The 18,559-nt window shown below is 36.0% G+C and overlaps 1 protein-coding gene across 1 annotated transcript; it reads right to left on the bottom strand.

The window, feature by feature from the left end:
• Positions 1 to 4,957: 4,957 nt before the first annotated feature.
• LOC128704717 (uncharacterized) lies at positions 4,958 to 8,149 on the bottom strand. Its single transcript, XM_070079658.1, has one exon. The coding sequence runs from the start codon at positions 7,868 to 7,870 to the stop codon at positions 4,958 to 4,960; it is 2,913 nt and encodes a 970-aa protein (XP_069935759.1). The 5' UTR covers positions 7,871 to 8,149.
• Positions 8,150 to 18,559: the final 10,410 nt, after the last annotated feature.

The following is an 18,559-nucleotide window of genomic DNA, read 5'->3' as shown; positions in this document are numbered from 1 at the left end:
CTACATGTCCGAACCACCTCAACAACCCTTCCTCAGCCCTCTGGACAACAGTTTTGGTAATCCCGCACCTCCTCCTAACTTCCAAACTACGAATTCTCTGCATTATATTCACACCACACATTGCCCTCAGACATGACATCTCCACTGCCTCCAGCCTTCTCCTCGCTGCAACATTCATCACCCATGCTTCACACCCATATAAGAGCGTTGGTAAAACTATACTCTCATACATTCCCCTCTTTGCCTCCAAGGACAAAGTTCTTTGTCTCCACAGACTCCTAAGTGCACCACTCACTCTTTTTCCCTCATCAATTCTATGATTCACCTCATCTTTCATAGACCCATCCGCTGACACGTCCACTCCCAAATATCTGAATACGTTCACCTCCTCCATACTCTCTCCCTCCAATCTGATATTCAATTTTTCATCACCTAATCTTTTTGTTATCCTCATAACTTTACTCTTTCCTGTATTCACCTTTAATTTTCTTCTTTTGCACACCCTACCAAATTCATCCACCAATCTCTGCAGCTTCTCTTCAGAATCTCCCAAGAGCACAGTATCATCAGCAAAGAGCAGCTGTGACAACTCCCACTTTGTGTGTGATTCTTTATCTTTTAACTCCACGCCTCTTGCCAAGACCCTCGCATTTACTTCTCTTACAACCCCATCTATAAATATATTAAACAACCACGGTGACATCACACATCCTTGTCTAAGGCCTACTTTTACTGGGAAAAAATTTCCCTCTTTCCTACATACTCTAACTTGAGCCTCACTATCCTCGTAAAAGCTCTTCACTGCTTTCAGTAACCTACCTCCTACACCATACACTTGCAACATCTGCCACATTGCCCCCCTATCCACCCTGTCATACGCCTTTTCCAAATCCATAAATGCCACAAAGACCTCTTTAGCCTTATCTAAATACTGTTCACTTATATGTTTCACTGTAAACACCTGGTCCACACACCCCCTACCTTTCCTAAAGCCTCCTTGTTCATCTGCTATCCTATTCTCCGTCTTACTCTTAATTCTTTCAATTATAACTCTACCATACACTTTACCAGGTACACTCAACAGACTTATCCCCCTATAATTTTTGCACTCTCTTTTATCCCCTTTGCCTTTATACAAAGGAACTATGCATGCTCTCTGCCAATCCCTAGGTACCTTACCCTCTTCCATACATTTATTAAATAATTGCACCAACCACTCCAAAACTATATCCCCACCTGCTTTTAACATTTCTATCTTTATCCCATCAATCCCGGCTGCCTTACCTCCTTTCATTTTACCTACTGCCTCACGAACTTCCCCCACACTCACAACTGGCTCTTCCTCACTCCTACAAGATGTTATTCCTCCTTGCCCTATACACGAAATCACAGCTTCCCTATCTTCATCAACATTTAACAATTCCTCAAAATATTCCCTCCATCTTCCCAATACCTCTAACTCTCCATTTAATAACTCTCCTCTCCTATTTTTAACTGACAAATCCATTTGTTCTCTAGGCTTTCTTAACTTGTTAATCTCACTCCAAAACTTTTTCTTATTTTCAACAAAATTTGTTGATAACATCTCACCCACTCTCTCATTTGCTCTCTTTTTACATTGCTTCACCACTCTCTTAACCTCTCTCTTTTTCTCCATATACTCTTCCCTACTTGCATCACTTCTACTTTGTAAAAACTTCTCATATGCTAACTTTTTCTCCCTTACTACTCTCTTTACATCATCATTCCACCAATCACTCCTCTTCCCTCCTGCACCCACTTTCCTGTAACCACAAACTTCTGCTGAACACTCTAACACTACATTTTTAAACCTACCCCATACCTCTTCGACCCCATTGCCTATGCTCTCATTAGCCCATCTATCCTCCAATAGCTGTTTATATCTTACCCTAACTGCCTCCTCTTTTAGTTTATAAACCTTCACCTCTCTCTTCCCTGATGCTTCTATTCTCCTTGTATCCCATCTACCCTTTACTCTCAGTGTAGCTACAACTAGAAAGTGATCTGATATATCTGTGGCCCCTCTATAAACACGTACATCCTGAAGTCTACTCAACAGTCTTTTATCTACCAATACATAATCCAACAAACTACTGTCATTTCGCCCTACATCATATCGTGTATACTTATTTATCCTCTTTTTCTTAAAATATGTGTTACCTATAACTAAACCCCTTTCTATACAAAGTTCAATCAAAGGGCTCCCATTATCATTTACACCTGGCACCCCAAACTTACCTACCACACCCTCTCTAAAAGTTTCTCCTACTTTAGCATTCAGGTCCCCTACCACAATTACTCTCTCACTTGGTTCAAAGGCTCCTATACATTCACTTAACATCTCCCAAAATCTCTCTCTCTCCTCTGCATTCCTCTCTTCTCCAGGTGCATACAGGCTTATTATGACCCACTTCTCTCATCCAACCTTTACTTTAATCCACATAATTCTTGAATTTACACATTCATATTCTCTTTTCTCCTTCCATAACTGATCATTTAACATTACTGCTACCCCTTCCTTTGCTCTAACTCTCTCAGATACTCCAGATTTAATCCCATTTATTTCCCCCCACTGAAACTCTCCTACCCCCTTCAGCTTTGTTTCGCTTAGAGCCAGGACATCCAACTTCTTTTCATTCATAACATCAGCAATCATCTGTTTCTTGTCATCCGCACTACATCCACGCACATTTAAGCATCCCAGTTTTATAAACAATAATAGTGTTAACATTAAAACAAGGTTAACACTAACAACTATGTTAACACCAACAACAATTTAGCAACAATATTATTAACAGCAACAACAATGATAACAGCAATAATATTAACACGAACAACAATGTTAACACCTGCAACGATGTTAACACCAACAATAATGTTAAAAATTGAAAAAAACTAATACAAACAACAGTCTTAACATTACAACAATGTAAACTTTACGAAAATGTTAAAACTGACAACAATGTTAACTCCACCAACAATATTAACACTAGCAACAATGATAACACCAACAACAATATTAACAACAACAGTATTAACATCAACAACAACAATGTTAACACCAACAGCAATATTATTACTAAACACAATGTAAGCACCAAAAAAGTGTTAATAACAACACAGAAAGCTTAACACCACCAACAGCCTTAACACCAACAATAATGTTGACATTATAACAAGTTTAACACTAACAATAATGTTAATGCCAATAACAATGTTAGCAACAACAGTATTAACAACAAATGTTAGCACTAACAACAATGTTAACACCAACAACAATGTTAGCAACAGCAGTATTAACAACAACAATTATGTTAACATCAACAACAATGTTAACGCCAAAAATACTGTTAACGCCAACAACAATGTTAACATCAACGACAATGTTAACAACGGTATTAACAACAACAATGTTAACAGAACAGTAATAACAGCAGCAACAATGTTAACACCAGCAATGTTAAAACTATCAAATATGTTACCAACAACAATGTTAACAACAACAACAACAATATTAACTCCAACAGCGATGTTAACACCGAGAACGATGTTAATAATAACAACAAATTAACACAAACAACGATGTTAACACCAACAACAATGTTAACACAAACAACAATGTTAACACTAAGAATGATGTTAACAATAACATTAAATTAATACCAACAGCAGTTTTAACATTATAACAAAGTTAACATTACCATGTTAGCAATAACAACAATGTTATCATCAACAGTAACCTTAACGCCAATAATATTTTTAACATTACAACAAGGTTAACAATAACAACAATGTTAACACCAACAACAATGTTAACACCAACAACAATGTTAACACCAATAACAATGTTAACACAAACAACGTTGTTAACACTAACAACAATATTAACAAAAACATCGATGTTACACCAACAATGATGTTAACAATAACACCAAATTAATACCAACAACATTTTTAACATTACAACAAAGTTAACATTACAAAAATGTTATTACCAACAACAATGTTAACGCCAACGACAATATTAACATCAACAATAATGTTAACACCAACAGCAATTTTAACACTAACAACAATGTTAATATTACAATAATATTAACATCAACAACAATGTTAACACCAACAACAATATTACCTCCAAGAACAATGTTAACAGCAGCAACAATGTTAACAGCAACAACAATGTTAAAACCAAGGACCCCAATGGAAATAAGTCACTCTGTCTGACTTTTTTGGGTTATCCTAGGTTCTCTACACATATGCTGCTATGTATGATAATTCTATGTAACTGTATTTGTGTATATCTGAATAAACTTACTTACCAACAACAATGATAACACCAACAAGGACGTTAACACCAACAACGACGTTAACAACAACAACGACGTTAACACATGCGACAATCTTTACAGCAACAATAATATTAACACCAACAACATTTTTAACACCGACAACAATGTTAACACCAACAACAATGTTAACACACCAATGTTAACATTACAAAAATATTAACAATTACAACAATGTTAGCATCACCAGTAATGCTAACACCTACAACATCAATGTTAACACCAACAACAATGTTAACACACCAATGTTAACATTACAAAAATATTAACAATTACAACAATGTTAGCATCACCAGTAATGCTAACACCTACAACATCAATGTTAACACCAACAACAACAATGTTAACACCTACAACATCAATGTTAACACCAACGACAACAATATTAACACCTGTAACATTAAGATAATGTTGTCATATTCATTAATATTATTAACATTAACAATACTGAAAAGATAATGATAACGTTATCGTATGCAGTAACATTATTAACATTAACAATAATGTAATGTTATATACTGTAATATTAACAATAATGTTAAGATAATGTTATCATGCACAGTAACATTATTAATAATAACAATAACTCACCGAGGTTGTAGACATTGCAGTAGGTTGTCAGAGGTGGTGGTTGTGTCAGCATGATTGTAGTGGTGGTTCAGTTCCAGGATTGTACACTGGTGGTGGGTGAGGGCAGCCAGCAGGTCAGGTAAGTCAGGCAGGTCTCCGGGGGCTAAAATGATATTAATATCCACCTTGCAGGAGCTGAGGTGAGGTAGGAGAGCAGCGCAGCTTCTCACATGTTCATCATTTATGTAAATTGTGTCTTCAGTATTGAAGAAGAGAGAAATTTGTTTGATAATTACTGGAGACATGTTAGTGTTGTCAAGGAGGTCGAGCCACTGGTTGTTGTCTCTCACACCAGACTCTTGCAGGAGATGAGCCACTTCCTGTGCAAGTGTCTCAGGTACCTGGTCTAGTACCAGGTACAGCAGCCCAGCCACATGTATTAGAACATTCTGGTACTTGTTCATGTCTACCACACCTGACCTGATGCTTTCTTCTAACACTCCCCTGATACTGACAGGTGCGTAAGGTGTAGGTGAAGCAGGTGTAGGTGGTGCTGGTGAAGGTGAGGTTGATATTGGTGAGGTTGGTGAAAGTGAGACAGGTGAGGGTGAAGGATGAGTAAGTGATGGCGTCATAGTTGTCACAGATGGTGTTGATGATGGTGATATAGTACTCACAGATGGTCGGGAAGAGACAGGTGGTGTTGGTGATGTTGATATATTTGTCACAGAAGGACAGGAAGAAATTGGTGGTGTTTGTGTAAGTAATACAGTTGTCACAGGTGGTCTAGAAGACACAGGTGGTGTTGATGATGGTGATACAGTTATCAGAGATGGTTGGGAAGACACAGGTGGTGATGGTGATACTGTTATCAAAGATGGTTGGGAAGAGACAGGTGGTGTTGGTGATGATACAGTTATCACAGGTGATTGAGAAGAGACAGGTGGTGTTGTTGGTGATATAGTTATCACATATGGCTGGGAAGACACAGATGGTGCTGGGTGTTGGGTGTACAAGACAGGGAGTGGTGAAGACTGCAGCTGGTGCTTGAGTGTCATCACAATATGCAGAGCACTGAAGTAGTCTTGGATTCCCTTGTGTGGTGCAGAGTAGCGCTCCTCGATGCCTTGCCAAGTCCATATTGGCTTCAAACTCAAGAAAGCAGACAGCATCTCATCGTAACGTATATCATGATCGTTACAAGCAGATATTAGTTCTCTTACAGTCTCTTCTTCAAGACTCAACTGGTCACGTGACAGACTCTCTAGTGATCTCGCGTATATTATCTTCAATATTTCTTCAACACTATTCTCTACAATTTTTTTATTCATCTTCTTGTTGTTTGAACAGTTTGTTAATCTCTCTAATAACTTACTTTGACACATATGTTGTAATTTATGGTAGAGTTGTGTTTGTGTTATGTTTTTTATGTTTAACTCATCAGGATCCTGGTCCCAGATGTAAACAAACAATGTTAAATTCATCGGTAGACGTAAGTGTTCGCGAAGACCTGTAACATGCAGCACCTTATACACTAGTTCATCAGTGTTTCTGTTACTGTTGGTCAGCTTAGTTATCTCCTGGTGAATCCGACGTACAAATTCTTTCATATGTTTATTCTTTATGCCTAGTAGTTCAGCATTAGTCACATCATAACCTTCAGGGATCGTCAAGCTGAACATTTCAACTGCTTCAGGTCTTGTGGTGCAGATAAAAGTTGTGTTAATAGAGTTCTGGAATTCCAGTAAAAGAGTTTTGACTAATATTCTGGAGTTGTTATTGAGCTCATCCAGACCGTCAATTATTATTATTACCTTACAAAGCTTTACTATTTTTGACAGAATGTTTCTGAATTTTATTGAAGCATCTGGTAACAGTCGATGTAGAAGATCGTGGTAGGAGTTGATGGGCGGGTCTCTACACTGTACCCACAGTAAGAGATCATAATTATCTAAGTCCTTGATGTTACCTTGGCCACCTTGTATCCATTCCTCAGTTACTAGCTTCACTAGAGTGGTCTTGCCACTGCCTGCCACACCTTCAAGCAGCAGTACTTGTGGTCTTCCAGAGGAACCTTGTTGTTGTGTGCCAGAGCTCACACATGATGCCACAGATGTTGTCTGGACAAATGAGAGAAGGTCTCCATATTCTATATGTTCATTATTATCTCTATGTCTTCCTTGTTTAACTTCAATATCAACAAAAATTTTGTCTACTTTAAATTGAAAGTTGTCAGTGATAAAAGATATGGGGTAAACACAAGTTGTTTGTTGTAAGATCTTCTTCAGTTCATCACAACTGTCTTTATTGATAATCTGTTTTATATCATCACTACAATACTTCATTATATCTTCCTCTCCGAGAATCTCATTCATTATGTAGTCCAGGTCATCATTCATCTGCTGGATCTCCTTGTTAACTTCATCCTGGTCTCTCCCATACCTCTCTCCAGATGTCTTAAGACAACCAGTTAACAACTCACGAAGCTTTCTCATATTTTCATAATAATCTTCATCAGTAACTGCAAGTGGACCGTGAGCAGCATCGCTCCTCATGTTGTTTATGGCAGTGATGTAGTACTCCATTTGTGTGCTGGCAGTGATCCATCTTGGATCACTGAGAGGAGCAACATTCTCACAAGCAAGTTTGATGCTCCTGCACAGTAGTGCAACATCAAACTCTCTTCCATTTGCACTTCTATTAATCAGTTTCTTTTGTGTTTTGTTAAACTTTCGATCTTTACTTTTGAGTTTTAAGTAGTTGGCAGATGATGTCGGTTTTAAGTTGTTTAAGTAATGATCAAGTGTTGTAGTTGGAGGTTTATCTGGTGTTCCCAAGCGGAATGTGTGATGCAACACTCCTCTACCACACTCACTCAAAGCTTTCATTATTCTGAAGCCATTGTTTTCCTCCTTAGTTATTACAGCCATGACTTAGTACAAGCAAGAAAATGTTAATGTTACTGATGGTATTGCTGTTGTTTATCACATATTGTTGTTGACAGTGTTGCTGTTGCTTCTCAGATATTGTTGCTGATAGTGCTGCTGTTGGTTCTCAGATATTGTTGCTGACAGTGTTGCAGTTGCTTCTCAAATATTGTTGTTGAGAGTGCTGCTGTTGTTTCTCAAATATTGTTGCTGCTGATGTAGCTCCTCATACTTTACCACAACACCAGGAACACTGAAAAAAAGAAAGGCATGATTTGAAATGTGTATAATATTACAAGTGTCAGAGTGTAACATATATAATATTACAAGTGTCAGACTGTAACATGTATAATATTACAAGTGTCAGAGTGTAACATATATAATATTACAAGTGTCAGATTGTAACATGTATAATATTACATGAGTCAGGCTGTAACATGTATAATATTACAAGTGTCAGATTGTAACATGTATAATATTACAAGTGTCAGAGTGTAACATATATAATATTTCAAGTGTCAGAGTGTAACATATATAATATTACAAGTGTCAGATCGTAAAAGGAATAATATTACAAGTGTCAGACTGTAACATGTATAATATTACAAGTGTCAGACTGTAACATGTATAATATTACAAGTGTCAGACTGTAACATGTATAATATTACAAGTGTCAGACTGTAACATGTATAATATTACAAGTATCAGTCTGTAACATGTATAATATTAAAGTGTCAGTCTATAACATGTATAATATTACAAGTGTCAGACTGTAACATGTATAATATTACAAGTGTCAGATTGTGACATGTATAATATTACAGGTATCAGACTGTAACATGTATAATATTACAAGTGTCAGACTGTAACATGTATAATATTACAAGTGTCAGACTGTAACATGTATAATATTACAAGTGTCAGATCGTAACAGGTATAATATTACAAGTATCAGACTGTAACATGTATAATATTAAAAGTGTCAGACTGTAACATGTATAATATTACAAGTGTCAGACTGTAACATGTATAATATTAAAAGTGCCAAAGATTAACATATATAATACTAAAACGTCAGACTGTAACATGCATAATATTACAAGTGTGAGACCGTAACATAATATTACAAGTGTGAGACTGTAACATGTATAATATTACAAATGTCAGACTATAACAAGCATAATATTACAATTATCAGAATGTAACAAGTATAATATAACAAGCGTCAATCTGTAATATGTATAATATTACAAGGGTCAGACTGTAAAATGCATAAAATTACAAATGTCAAATTGTAACATGTATAATACAACAAGTGTCAGACTGTATCATGAATAATATTACAAGTGTCAGACTGTAACATGTATAATTTTTCAAGTGTCACTGTGTAACATGTATAATATTACAAATGTCAGACTATAACAAGTATATTATTACAAGCTTCAGAATGTAACAAGTCTAATATTACAAGTGTCAGACTGAAAAACGTATATTACAAGTGTCAGACTGAAAAACGTATAATATTACAAGTGTTAGACTGTAACATAAATGCTATTACATGTGTCAGACTGTAACATGTATGATATTACAAATGTTAGACTATAACATGTACAATATTACAAAAATCAGTCTGTAACATGTATAATATTACAAGGGTCAGACTGTAACATATATAATATTACGAATGTCAGGATGTAACGTGTATAATACTACAAGTGCCAGAGTGTAACATGTATAATATTAAAAATGTCATTCCGAAACATGTATAATATTACAAGTGTCAGACTGTAACATGTATAATATTGCAAATGTCAGAGTGTAACAAGCATAATATTACAAGATTAAGACTGAAACCTGTACAATATTACAAGTGTTAGACAGTAACATAAATACTGTCAAAGTGTCAGACTGTAACATATACAATATTACAAATGTCTGAATGTAACAAGTGTAATATTACAAGTGTCAGACTGTAACATGTAAAATATTACAAGTGTCAGACTGTAACATGTATAATATTTCAAATGTCTGACTGTAATAAGTATAATATTACGAATATCAGACTGAAACATGTATAATTTTACAAGTGTCAGCCTGTAGCATGTATAATATTACTAATGACAGACTGTAACATGTATATTGTTACAAATGTGGGAATGTAACATGTATATTTCAAGTGTCAGACTGCAACATATATAATATTATAAGTGTCAGACTGTAACATAAAATATGTTAAAGTGTCAGACTGTAACGTGTATATTATTACAAATGTCCGACTGTAACATGTATAATATTACAAGTGTCAGACTGTAACATGTATAATATTACAGGTGTCAGACTGTAACATGTATAATATTACAAGTGTCAGACTGTAACATGTATAATATTACAAGTGTCTGACTGTAACATGTATATTATTACAAGTGTCAGACTGTAACATATATAATATTACAAGTGTCTGACTGTAACATGTATAATATTACAAGTGTCAGACTGTAACATGTATAATATTACAAGTGTCAGACTGTAACATGTATAATATTACAAGTGTCTCACAGTAACATGTATAATATTACAAGTGTCACACTGTAACATGTATAATATTACAAATGTCACATTATAACATGTATAACATTTCAAATGTCAGACTGTAACATGTATAATATTACAAGTGTCAGACTGTAACGTGTATAATATTAATGGTGAGTGAGTGTAAGATGTATAATTTTACAAGTGTCAGACTGTAACATGTACAATATTACAAATGTCTGACTGTAACATGTATAATATTACAAGTGTCAGACTGTAACAAGTAATATTACAAGTGTCATACTGTAACAAGAATAATATTACAAGTGTCAGACTGTAACATGTATAATATTACAAGTGTCAGACTGTAACACGTATATTATTACAAATGTCAGACCCTAACAAGTATAATATTACAAGTGTCAGACTGTAACAAGTATAATATTACAAGTGTCAGACTGTAACATGTGTAATATTACAAGTGTCAGACTTCAACATATATAGTATTACAATGTCAGATTGTAACATGTATAATATTACAAATGTCAGACTGTAACAAGTGTAATATTACAAGTGTCAGACTGTAACTTGTATAATATTACAAGTGACAGACAGTAATATGTATAATGTTACTAATGTCAGACTATAACATGTATAATATTACAAGTGTCAGACTGTAACATGTATAATATTACAAGTGTCAGACTGTAACATGTATAATATTACAAGTAGTCAGCTGTAATATGTATAACATTACAAATGTTAGATTGTAACAAGTATAATATAACGAATGTCAGACTGTAACAAGTATAATATTTCAAGTGTCAGACTGTAACATGTATAATATTACAAATGTCAGAGTGTAGCAAGTCTAATATTACAAGTGTCAGACTGAAAAACGTATAATATTACAAGTGTCAGACTGAAAAACGTATAATATTACAAGTGTCAGACTGAAAAACGTATAATATTACAAGTGTTAGACTGTAACATAAATGCTATTACATGTGTCAGACTGTAACATGTATGATATTACAAATGTTAGACTATAACATGTACAATATTACAAAAATCAGTCTGTAACATGTTTAATATTACAAGGGTCAGACTGTAACATATATAATATTACGAATGTCAGGATGTAACGTGCATAATACTACAAGTGCCAGAGTGTAACATGCATAATATTAAAAATGTCAGTCCGAAACATGTATAATATTACAAGTGTCAGACTGTACCATGTACAATTTTTCAAGTGTCAGACTGTAACATGTATAATATTGCAAATGTCAGAGTGTAACAAGCATAATATTACAAGTTTAAGACTGAAACCTGTACAATATTACAAGCGTCAGACTGTAACCTGTATAATATTACAAGTGTCAGAATGTAACATGTACAATATTACAAATGTCTGACTGTAACAAGTGTAATATTACAAGTGTCAGATTGTAACATGTAAAATATTACAAGTGTCAGACTGTAACATGAATAATATTACAAATGTCTGACTGTAATAAGTATAATATTACGAATATCAGACTGGAACATGTATAATTTTTCAAGTGTCAGCCTGTAGCATGTATAATATTACTAATGTCAGATTGTAACATGTATATTGTAACAAATGTGGGAATGTAACATGTATATTTCAAGTGTCAGACTGTAACATATATAATATTATAAGTGTCAGACTGTAACATAAAATATGTTAATTGTCATACTGTAACATGCACAATATTACAAATGTCCGACTGCAACAAGTATAATATTACAAGTGTCAGACTTTAACATGTATAATATTACAAATGTTAGACTGTAACATGTATAATATTACAAGTGTCAGTCTGTAACATGTATAATATTACAAATGTCAGACTGTAACATGTATATTATTACAAGTGCCAGACTGTAACATGTATGATATTACAAGTGCCTGACTGTAACAAATATGATATTACAAGTGTCAGACTGTAACATGTATAATATTATAAGTGTCAGCCTCTAAGATGTATAATTTTTCAAGTGTCACACAGTAACATGTATAATATTACAAGGGTCACACTGCAACATGTATAATATTACAAATGTCACACTGTAACATGTATAACATTACAAATGTCAGACTGTAACATGTATAATATTACAAGTGTCAGACTGTAACATGTATAATATTGCAAATGTCAGACTGTAACATGTATAATATTACAAATGTCAGACTGTAACATGTAATATTACAAGTGTCAGACTTTAACATGTATAATATTACAAATGTCAGACTGTAACAAATATAATATTACAAGTGTAATACTGTGTCAAGAATAATATTACAAGTGTCAGACCGTAACATGTATAATTTTACATGTGTCAGCTTGTAACACGTATAATATTACAAATAACAGACCCTAACAAGTATAATATTAAAAGTGTAAGACAGTAACAAGTATAATATTCAAGCGTCAGACTGTAACATGTGTAATATTACAAGTGTCAGACTTCAACATATATAGTATTGCAAATGTCAGATTGTAACATGTATAATATTACAAATGTCAGACTGTAACAAGTGTAATATTACAAGTGTCAGACTGTAACTTGTATAATATTACAAGTGACAGACTGTAATATGTATAATGTTACTAATGTCAGACTATAACATGTATAATCTTACAAGTGTCAGACTGTAACATGTATAATGTTACAAATTAGAGACTGTATCCAGTATATTATTACAAGTAGCATGCTGTAATATGTATAACATTACAAATGTTAGATTGTAACAAGTATAATATTACGGATGTCAGACTGAAACATGTATAATATTACAAGTGTCAGACTGTAACATGTATAATATTGCAAGTGTCAAACTGTAACACGTATATTATTACAAATGTGAGTTTGTAACAAGTGTAATATTACAAGTGTCAGACTGTAACGTGTATAATATTACAAGTGTCAGACTGAAACATGTAAAATATTAAAAGTGTCATGCTGTAACATGTATAATATTACTAGTGTTAGAATATAACATGTATAATATTACATCTGTCAGCCTGTAACATGTATAATATTACTAGTGTCAGATTTTAACATGTATAATATTACAAATGTCAGACTGTAGCATGTGTAATATTAGAAGTGTCAGACTGTAACGTGTACAATATTACAAGTGTCAGACTGTAACATGTAAAACATTTCTAATTTCAGACTATAACATATATAATATTACAAGTGTCAGATTGAAACATGTATAATGTTACAAATGAGAGACTGCATCCTGTATATTATTACTAGTGTCAGACTGTAACATGTGTGATATTACAAGTGTCAGATTGTAACATGTATGATATTACAAGTGTCAGACTGTAACATGTATAATATTGCAATGGTCACACCATAACATGTATAATATTACAAATGTCAGATTATAACAAGTATAATAAAAGTGTCAGACTGTAACAAGTATAATATTACAAGTGTCAGACTGTAACATGTTACAAGTGTCAGAGTGTAATATGTATAATATTACAATTGTCAGAATGAAACATGTATAATATTACAAATGTGAGAGTGTAACAAGCATAATATTACAAGTGTTTGACTGTAACATAAATAATGTTAAAGTGTCAGACTGTAACATGTACAATATTACAAATGTCCGACTGTTACAAGTGTAATATTACAAGTGTCATATTGTAACATGTAAAATATTACAGACTGTATCCTGTATACTATTACAATTTTCAGGCTGTAACATGAATAATACTACAAATGTCAGGCCGCAATTAGTATAATATTACGAATGTCAGACTGTAACATGTATAATATTACAAGTGCCAGACTGTAGCATGTATAATATTACAAGTGTCAGACTGTAACACGTATATTGTTACAAATGTGAGAATGTAACAAGTATAATATTTCAAGTGTCAGACTGTAACGTATGTAACCTTGCAAGTGTAGACAGCCTGTACTGTCTGCACAGACAGTCCATGCTGTCTGCCAGCTTAGTTCATATTTCGTGCCATGCTGGTGCTGCCACCTATAGGCCTTGCCTCTTCAGTATGCCCAGACTTGCCTCACCCTCACTCACACAGCGGCCTAGCAGCAAGACACAAGGCCTCCCAGCTCTCTCTCGTGGGATGGCCCTGCCCGGGCCATGGGCACAAACACACAAGCCTGTGTACCCACCACGACCTCTCAATAAACGAAGAAGCCTCCGAAGACATATCATTTCAACTACCCGCTTTCAGCCCTACCAAACAAATTCCTTTTTATAAATGGTACCAGCAGTGGTTGCAGCAGTGTGTTTGCCCAAAGCGAGAAAGGAAGAGGGATGAGGTCATCTTCACTTCATCATTCCATGCAAGAAGCATTCGTCTCTCAACGAGTTATCCTGATGTCGTGTCTGCACGTTTGAGCATCCAGACACAGGTACAAGCAGGATCCAGCCGAAATTTGCCGAATTTCTCCGAGAATTGTAAGTGGCGTCACAGTGACCCCACGCTACAGCGTCCCACGCTACAGTGTCCCACGCTGTTTCTCAAGTCACGTGTTCAGCGTCACTTGTATGTTGTTGCTGTTGTTGTTCAGCTCTGCACAGCTGTTTCAGCAAGCCAGAGGTGAGTTTTGTGGTGATTTCTGCATCCAGTGTGTTTCCCTGTGTTTGTGGGTGAGAGGAGGAGGAATGGCCAGATGCTCGCCCTGCCATACACTCACCCACGCTCCTCGCCACCACACTACCACACACTCACCACTGCCCACTCCCTCTGCTGTGTTTTCTGCTGTTTTTCGTGTAATTCATTGTCAGAGCTGTGTATCCGAGTGCCCGAGGCCACTCGAAGCTGCGTGGAGCAGCATGCCACGTAGATCACGATGCCACGTGGATCACGATGCCATGTGGGTGTGGGCGATGTCATGTAGACCTACGAGCTACGTGAGTTACCAGATGTCCCAGGCCTCATGCTGTGGTCTGCTGCCCGCATCACATTGACGTCACCGACGATGCTGCCCGACTTCATGACGTCACGATGTCTGCCTGACGTCACATCGAGATGTCTGCTGATGTCACAGTGCTGCTGACGTCACCTCGCGACATCACGCCTGACATCACATGATGTCACCAACGAGTGTTTCTAGTAATTATTTTAGTATTGTCGAGAAGACTGAGAGAAGATATATGTCGTGTTAATTAATTCCTCTCAGTCAGTGTTCTCACATTTTAGTATATGTCTTAGTGTCAGTTTTGTGCACAGAAAAGCATCATTTGCTAGTTTAAGCCATGTTGTACCGCGGTGTGTTTTTAAAGTTTCCGTGTGTCCAGTGAGGTCTGAGCCAGACCTGAGTAGCACCACTGTGCTAAGTCACCCGATGTGACCAGTGTGTTTGACAGTAATCAGTCAGCTCTGAGCATACGAGCTCCCTTGTAAAGTAAGCTTTTATGCTCGTCGCTCGTGATGTTCTGCAGAATCGTACCTGCTACTATTCCCTTCGAGATTTGTTTCACTTCACCTCCAGACCTTCAGAATGCAGTTATATGTAGAGAAACAAGTCTGGGGATGCTTAGACTAACCTCTGCTATAACTCCAACTGTCGAGAGAATGACACACTGTGTCAGCCTCGTGTCACAAGCTTCAGTGAGCAGCCTGCACAAAGATGTCACTTTGACTGCTAGCTCTTTCACTGCAGTCTGGTGTATGATGTTACGACTCCCAGATGTTTCGCCCAGTCGTCTCTGCCACATATCGCTCCACGCTCGCCGGCAGTGACAGCCCAGTGACAGTACCAGTCGAGAAGTGTCCTCCTGAGTCGCTTGCCAGAAGTCCTGCCCTGTTGCCGAGTTTTGTCGATGGTTCACTCGAGGGCACCAGCATGTCGTGCCCCAGGTTGAGTGAAAACCTGCAGCGACTCCTACGATGACTGCTTCACCGTTCCAGAGGAGACCATAACCTGTTACGTCACAGCTCAGCCGCAGCGATGTCTCCTATGTTGCAGTATCTGTCCAGAGGCAGGAACGCATGCAGTGATGCACTTCGATGCTCACTGCCTATGACCACGATGTTTAGCACACCCCACATGTTTTTTCTTCCCTCCCTGTAGGAAGTTTTTTTTCCATGTCCATATGTATATATATGTTTTTATTTTGTGTTCTGTGCCCTGTTCCTACGAGAGAGAGACCGAGTTTCTTTTACCACAAGTATTGTCGCGTCGGGACGACGCGCGGTAGGTGGCCGAGCGTATGTAGACAGCCTGTACTGTCTGCAGAGACAGTCCGTGCTGTCTGCCAGCTTAGTTCATATTTTGCGCCATGCTGGTGCTGCCACCTATAGGCCTTGCCACTTCAGTATGCCCAGACTTGCCTCACCCTCACTCACACAGCGGCCTAGCAGCAAGACACAAGGCCTCCCAGCTCTCTCTCGTGGGATGGCCCTGCCCGGGCCATGGGCACAAACACACAAGCCTGTGTATCAACGACATCTTAACAATAAAGTAAGAAGCCTCCGAAGACGCATCATTTCAACTACCCGCTTTCAGCCCTACCAAACAAATTCCTTTTTATACAAGTGTCATACCTGGAGTTTACCTGGAGAGAGTTTCGGGGGTCAACGCCCCCGCGGCCCGGTCTGTGACCAGGCCTCCTGGTGGATCACATGTAACATGTATAATTTTACGAGTGTCAGCTTGTAACATGTATAATATTACAAATGTCAGACTGTAACATATATAATATTACAAGTGTTAGACTGCAGCATAAGTAATATTACAAGCATCAGACTGTAACATGTATATTATTACAAATGTTAGACTATAACAAGTATAATATTACAAGCATCAGTTTGTAATATTTATAATATTACAAGGGTCAGACTGTAACATGTATAATATTACAAATGTCAGACGGTAACACGAATAATATTACAAGTGTCAGACAGTAACATGTATATTATTACAAGTATCAGAATGCAACATATATGATATTTAAAGTGTCAGACTGTAATGTGTATATAACTACAAGTGTCAGAGTGTAAAATGTATAATATTAAAAATTTCAGTCTGAAACATGTATAATATTACAAGTGTCAAACTGTATTAAGAATAATTTTTCAAGTGTCAGTCTGTAACATGTATAATATTACAAATATGAGAGTGTAACATGCATAATATTACAAGTGTCAGACTGAAACCTGTATAATATTACAAGTGTTAGACACTCACATAAATTATGTTAAAGTGTCAGCCTGTAACATACACAATATTACTAGTGTCCGACTGTAACAAGTATAATATTACAAGTGTCAGACTGTAACATATATAATATTGCAGATGTTAGACGGTAACATGTAGAATATTACAAGCGTCAGTCTGTAACATGTATAATATTACAAAAGTCAGACTGTAACATGTATAATATTACAAATGTCAGACTGTAACATGCATAAAATTACAAGTGCCAGACTGTAACATGTATAATATTACAAATGTCTGAATATAACATATATGATATAACAAGTGTCAGACTGAAGCATGTGTAATATTACAGGAGTGAGACTCTAACATGTATAATTTTTCAAGCGTCACACTGTAACATGTATAATATTGCAAGGGTCACACTGTAACATGTATAATATTACAAATGTCACATTGTAACATGTATAACATTACAAATGTCAGATTGCAACATGTATAATATTACAAGTGTCAGAGTGTAACATGTATAATATTACAAATGTCAGACTGTAACAAGTATATATTACAAGTGTCAGAGTGTAACATGTATAATTTTACGAGTGTCAGCTTGTAACATGTATAATATTACAAATGTCAGACTGTAACATGTATAATATTACAAGTATCAGACTGTAACATGTATAATATTACAAGTGTCAGACTTTAACATGCATAATATTAAAAATGTCAGACTGTAACAAGTATAATATTACAAGTGCAAGGCTGTGACAAGAATAATATTGCAATTATCAGACCATAACATGTATAATTTTACAAGTGTCAGACTGTATCATGTATAATATTACAAATAACAGACCCTAACAAGTATAATATTCAAGTGTCAGACTGTAACATGTATGATGTTTACCTGGAGTTTACCTGGAGAGAGTTTCGGGGGTCAACGCCCCCGCGGCCCGGTCTGTGACCAGGCCTCCT

This window comes from Cherax quadricarinatus, chromosome 100 (genome assembly GCF_038502225.1).
Source record: "Cherax quadricarinatus isolate ZL_2023a chromosome 100, ASM3850222v1, whole genome shotgun sequence".
Taxonomy (NCBI): domain Eukaryota; kingdom Metazoa; phylum Arthropoda; class Malacostraca; order Decapoda; family Parastacidae; genus Cherax; species Cherax quadricarinatus.
Note: the sequence above shows the minus strand (reverse complement) of the source record. Positions and strands in the feature narration are given on the sequence as shown.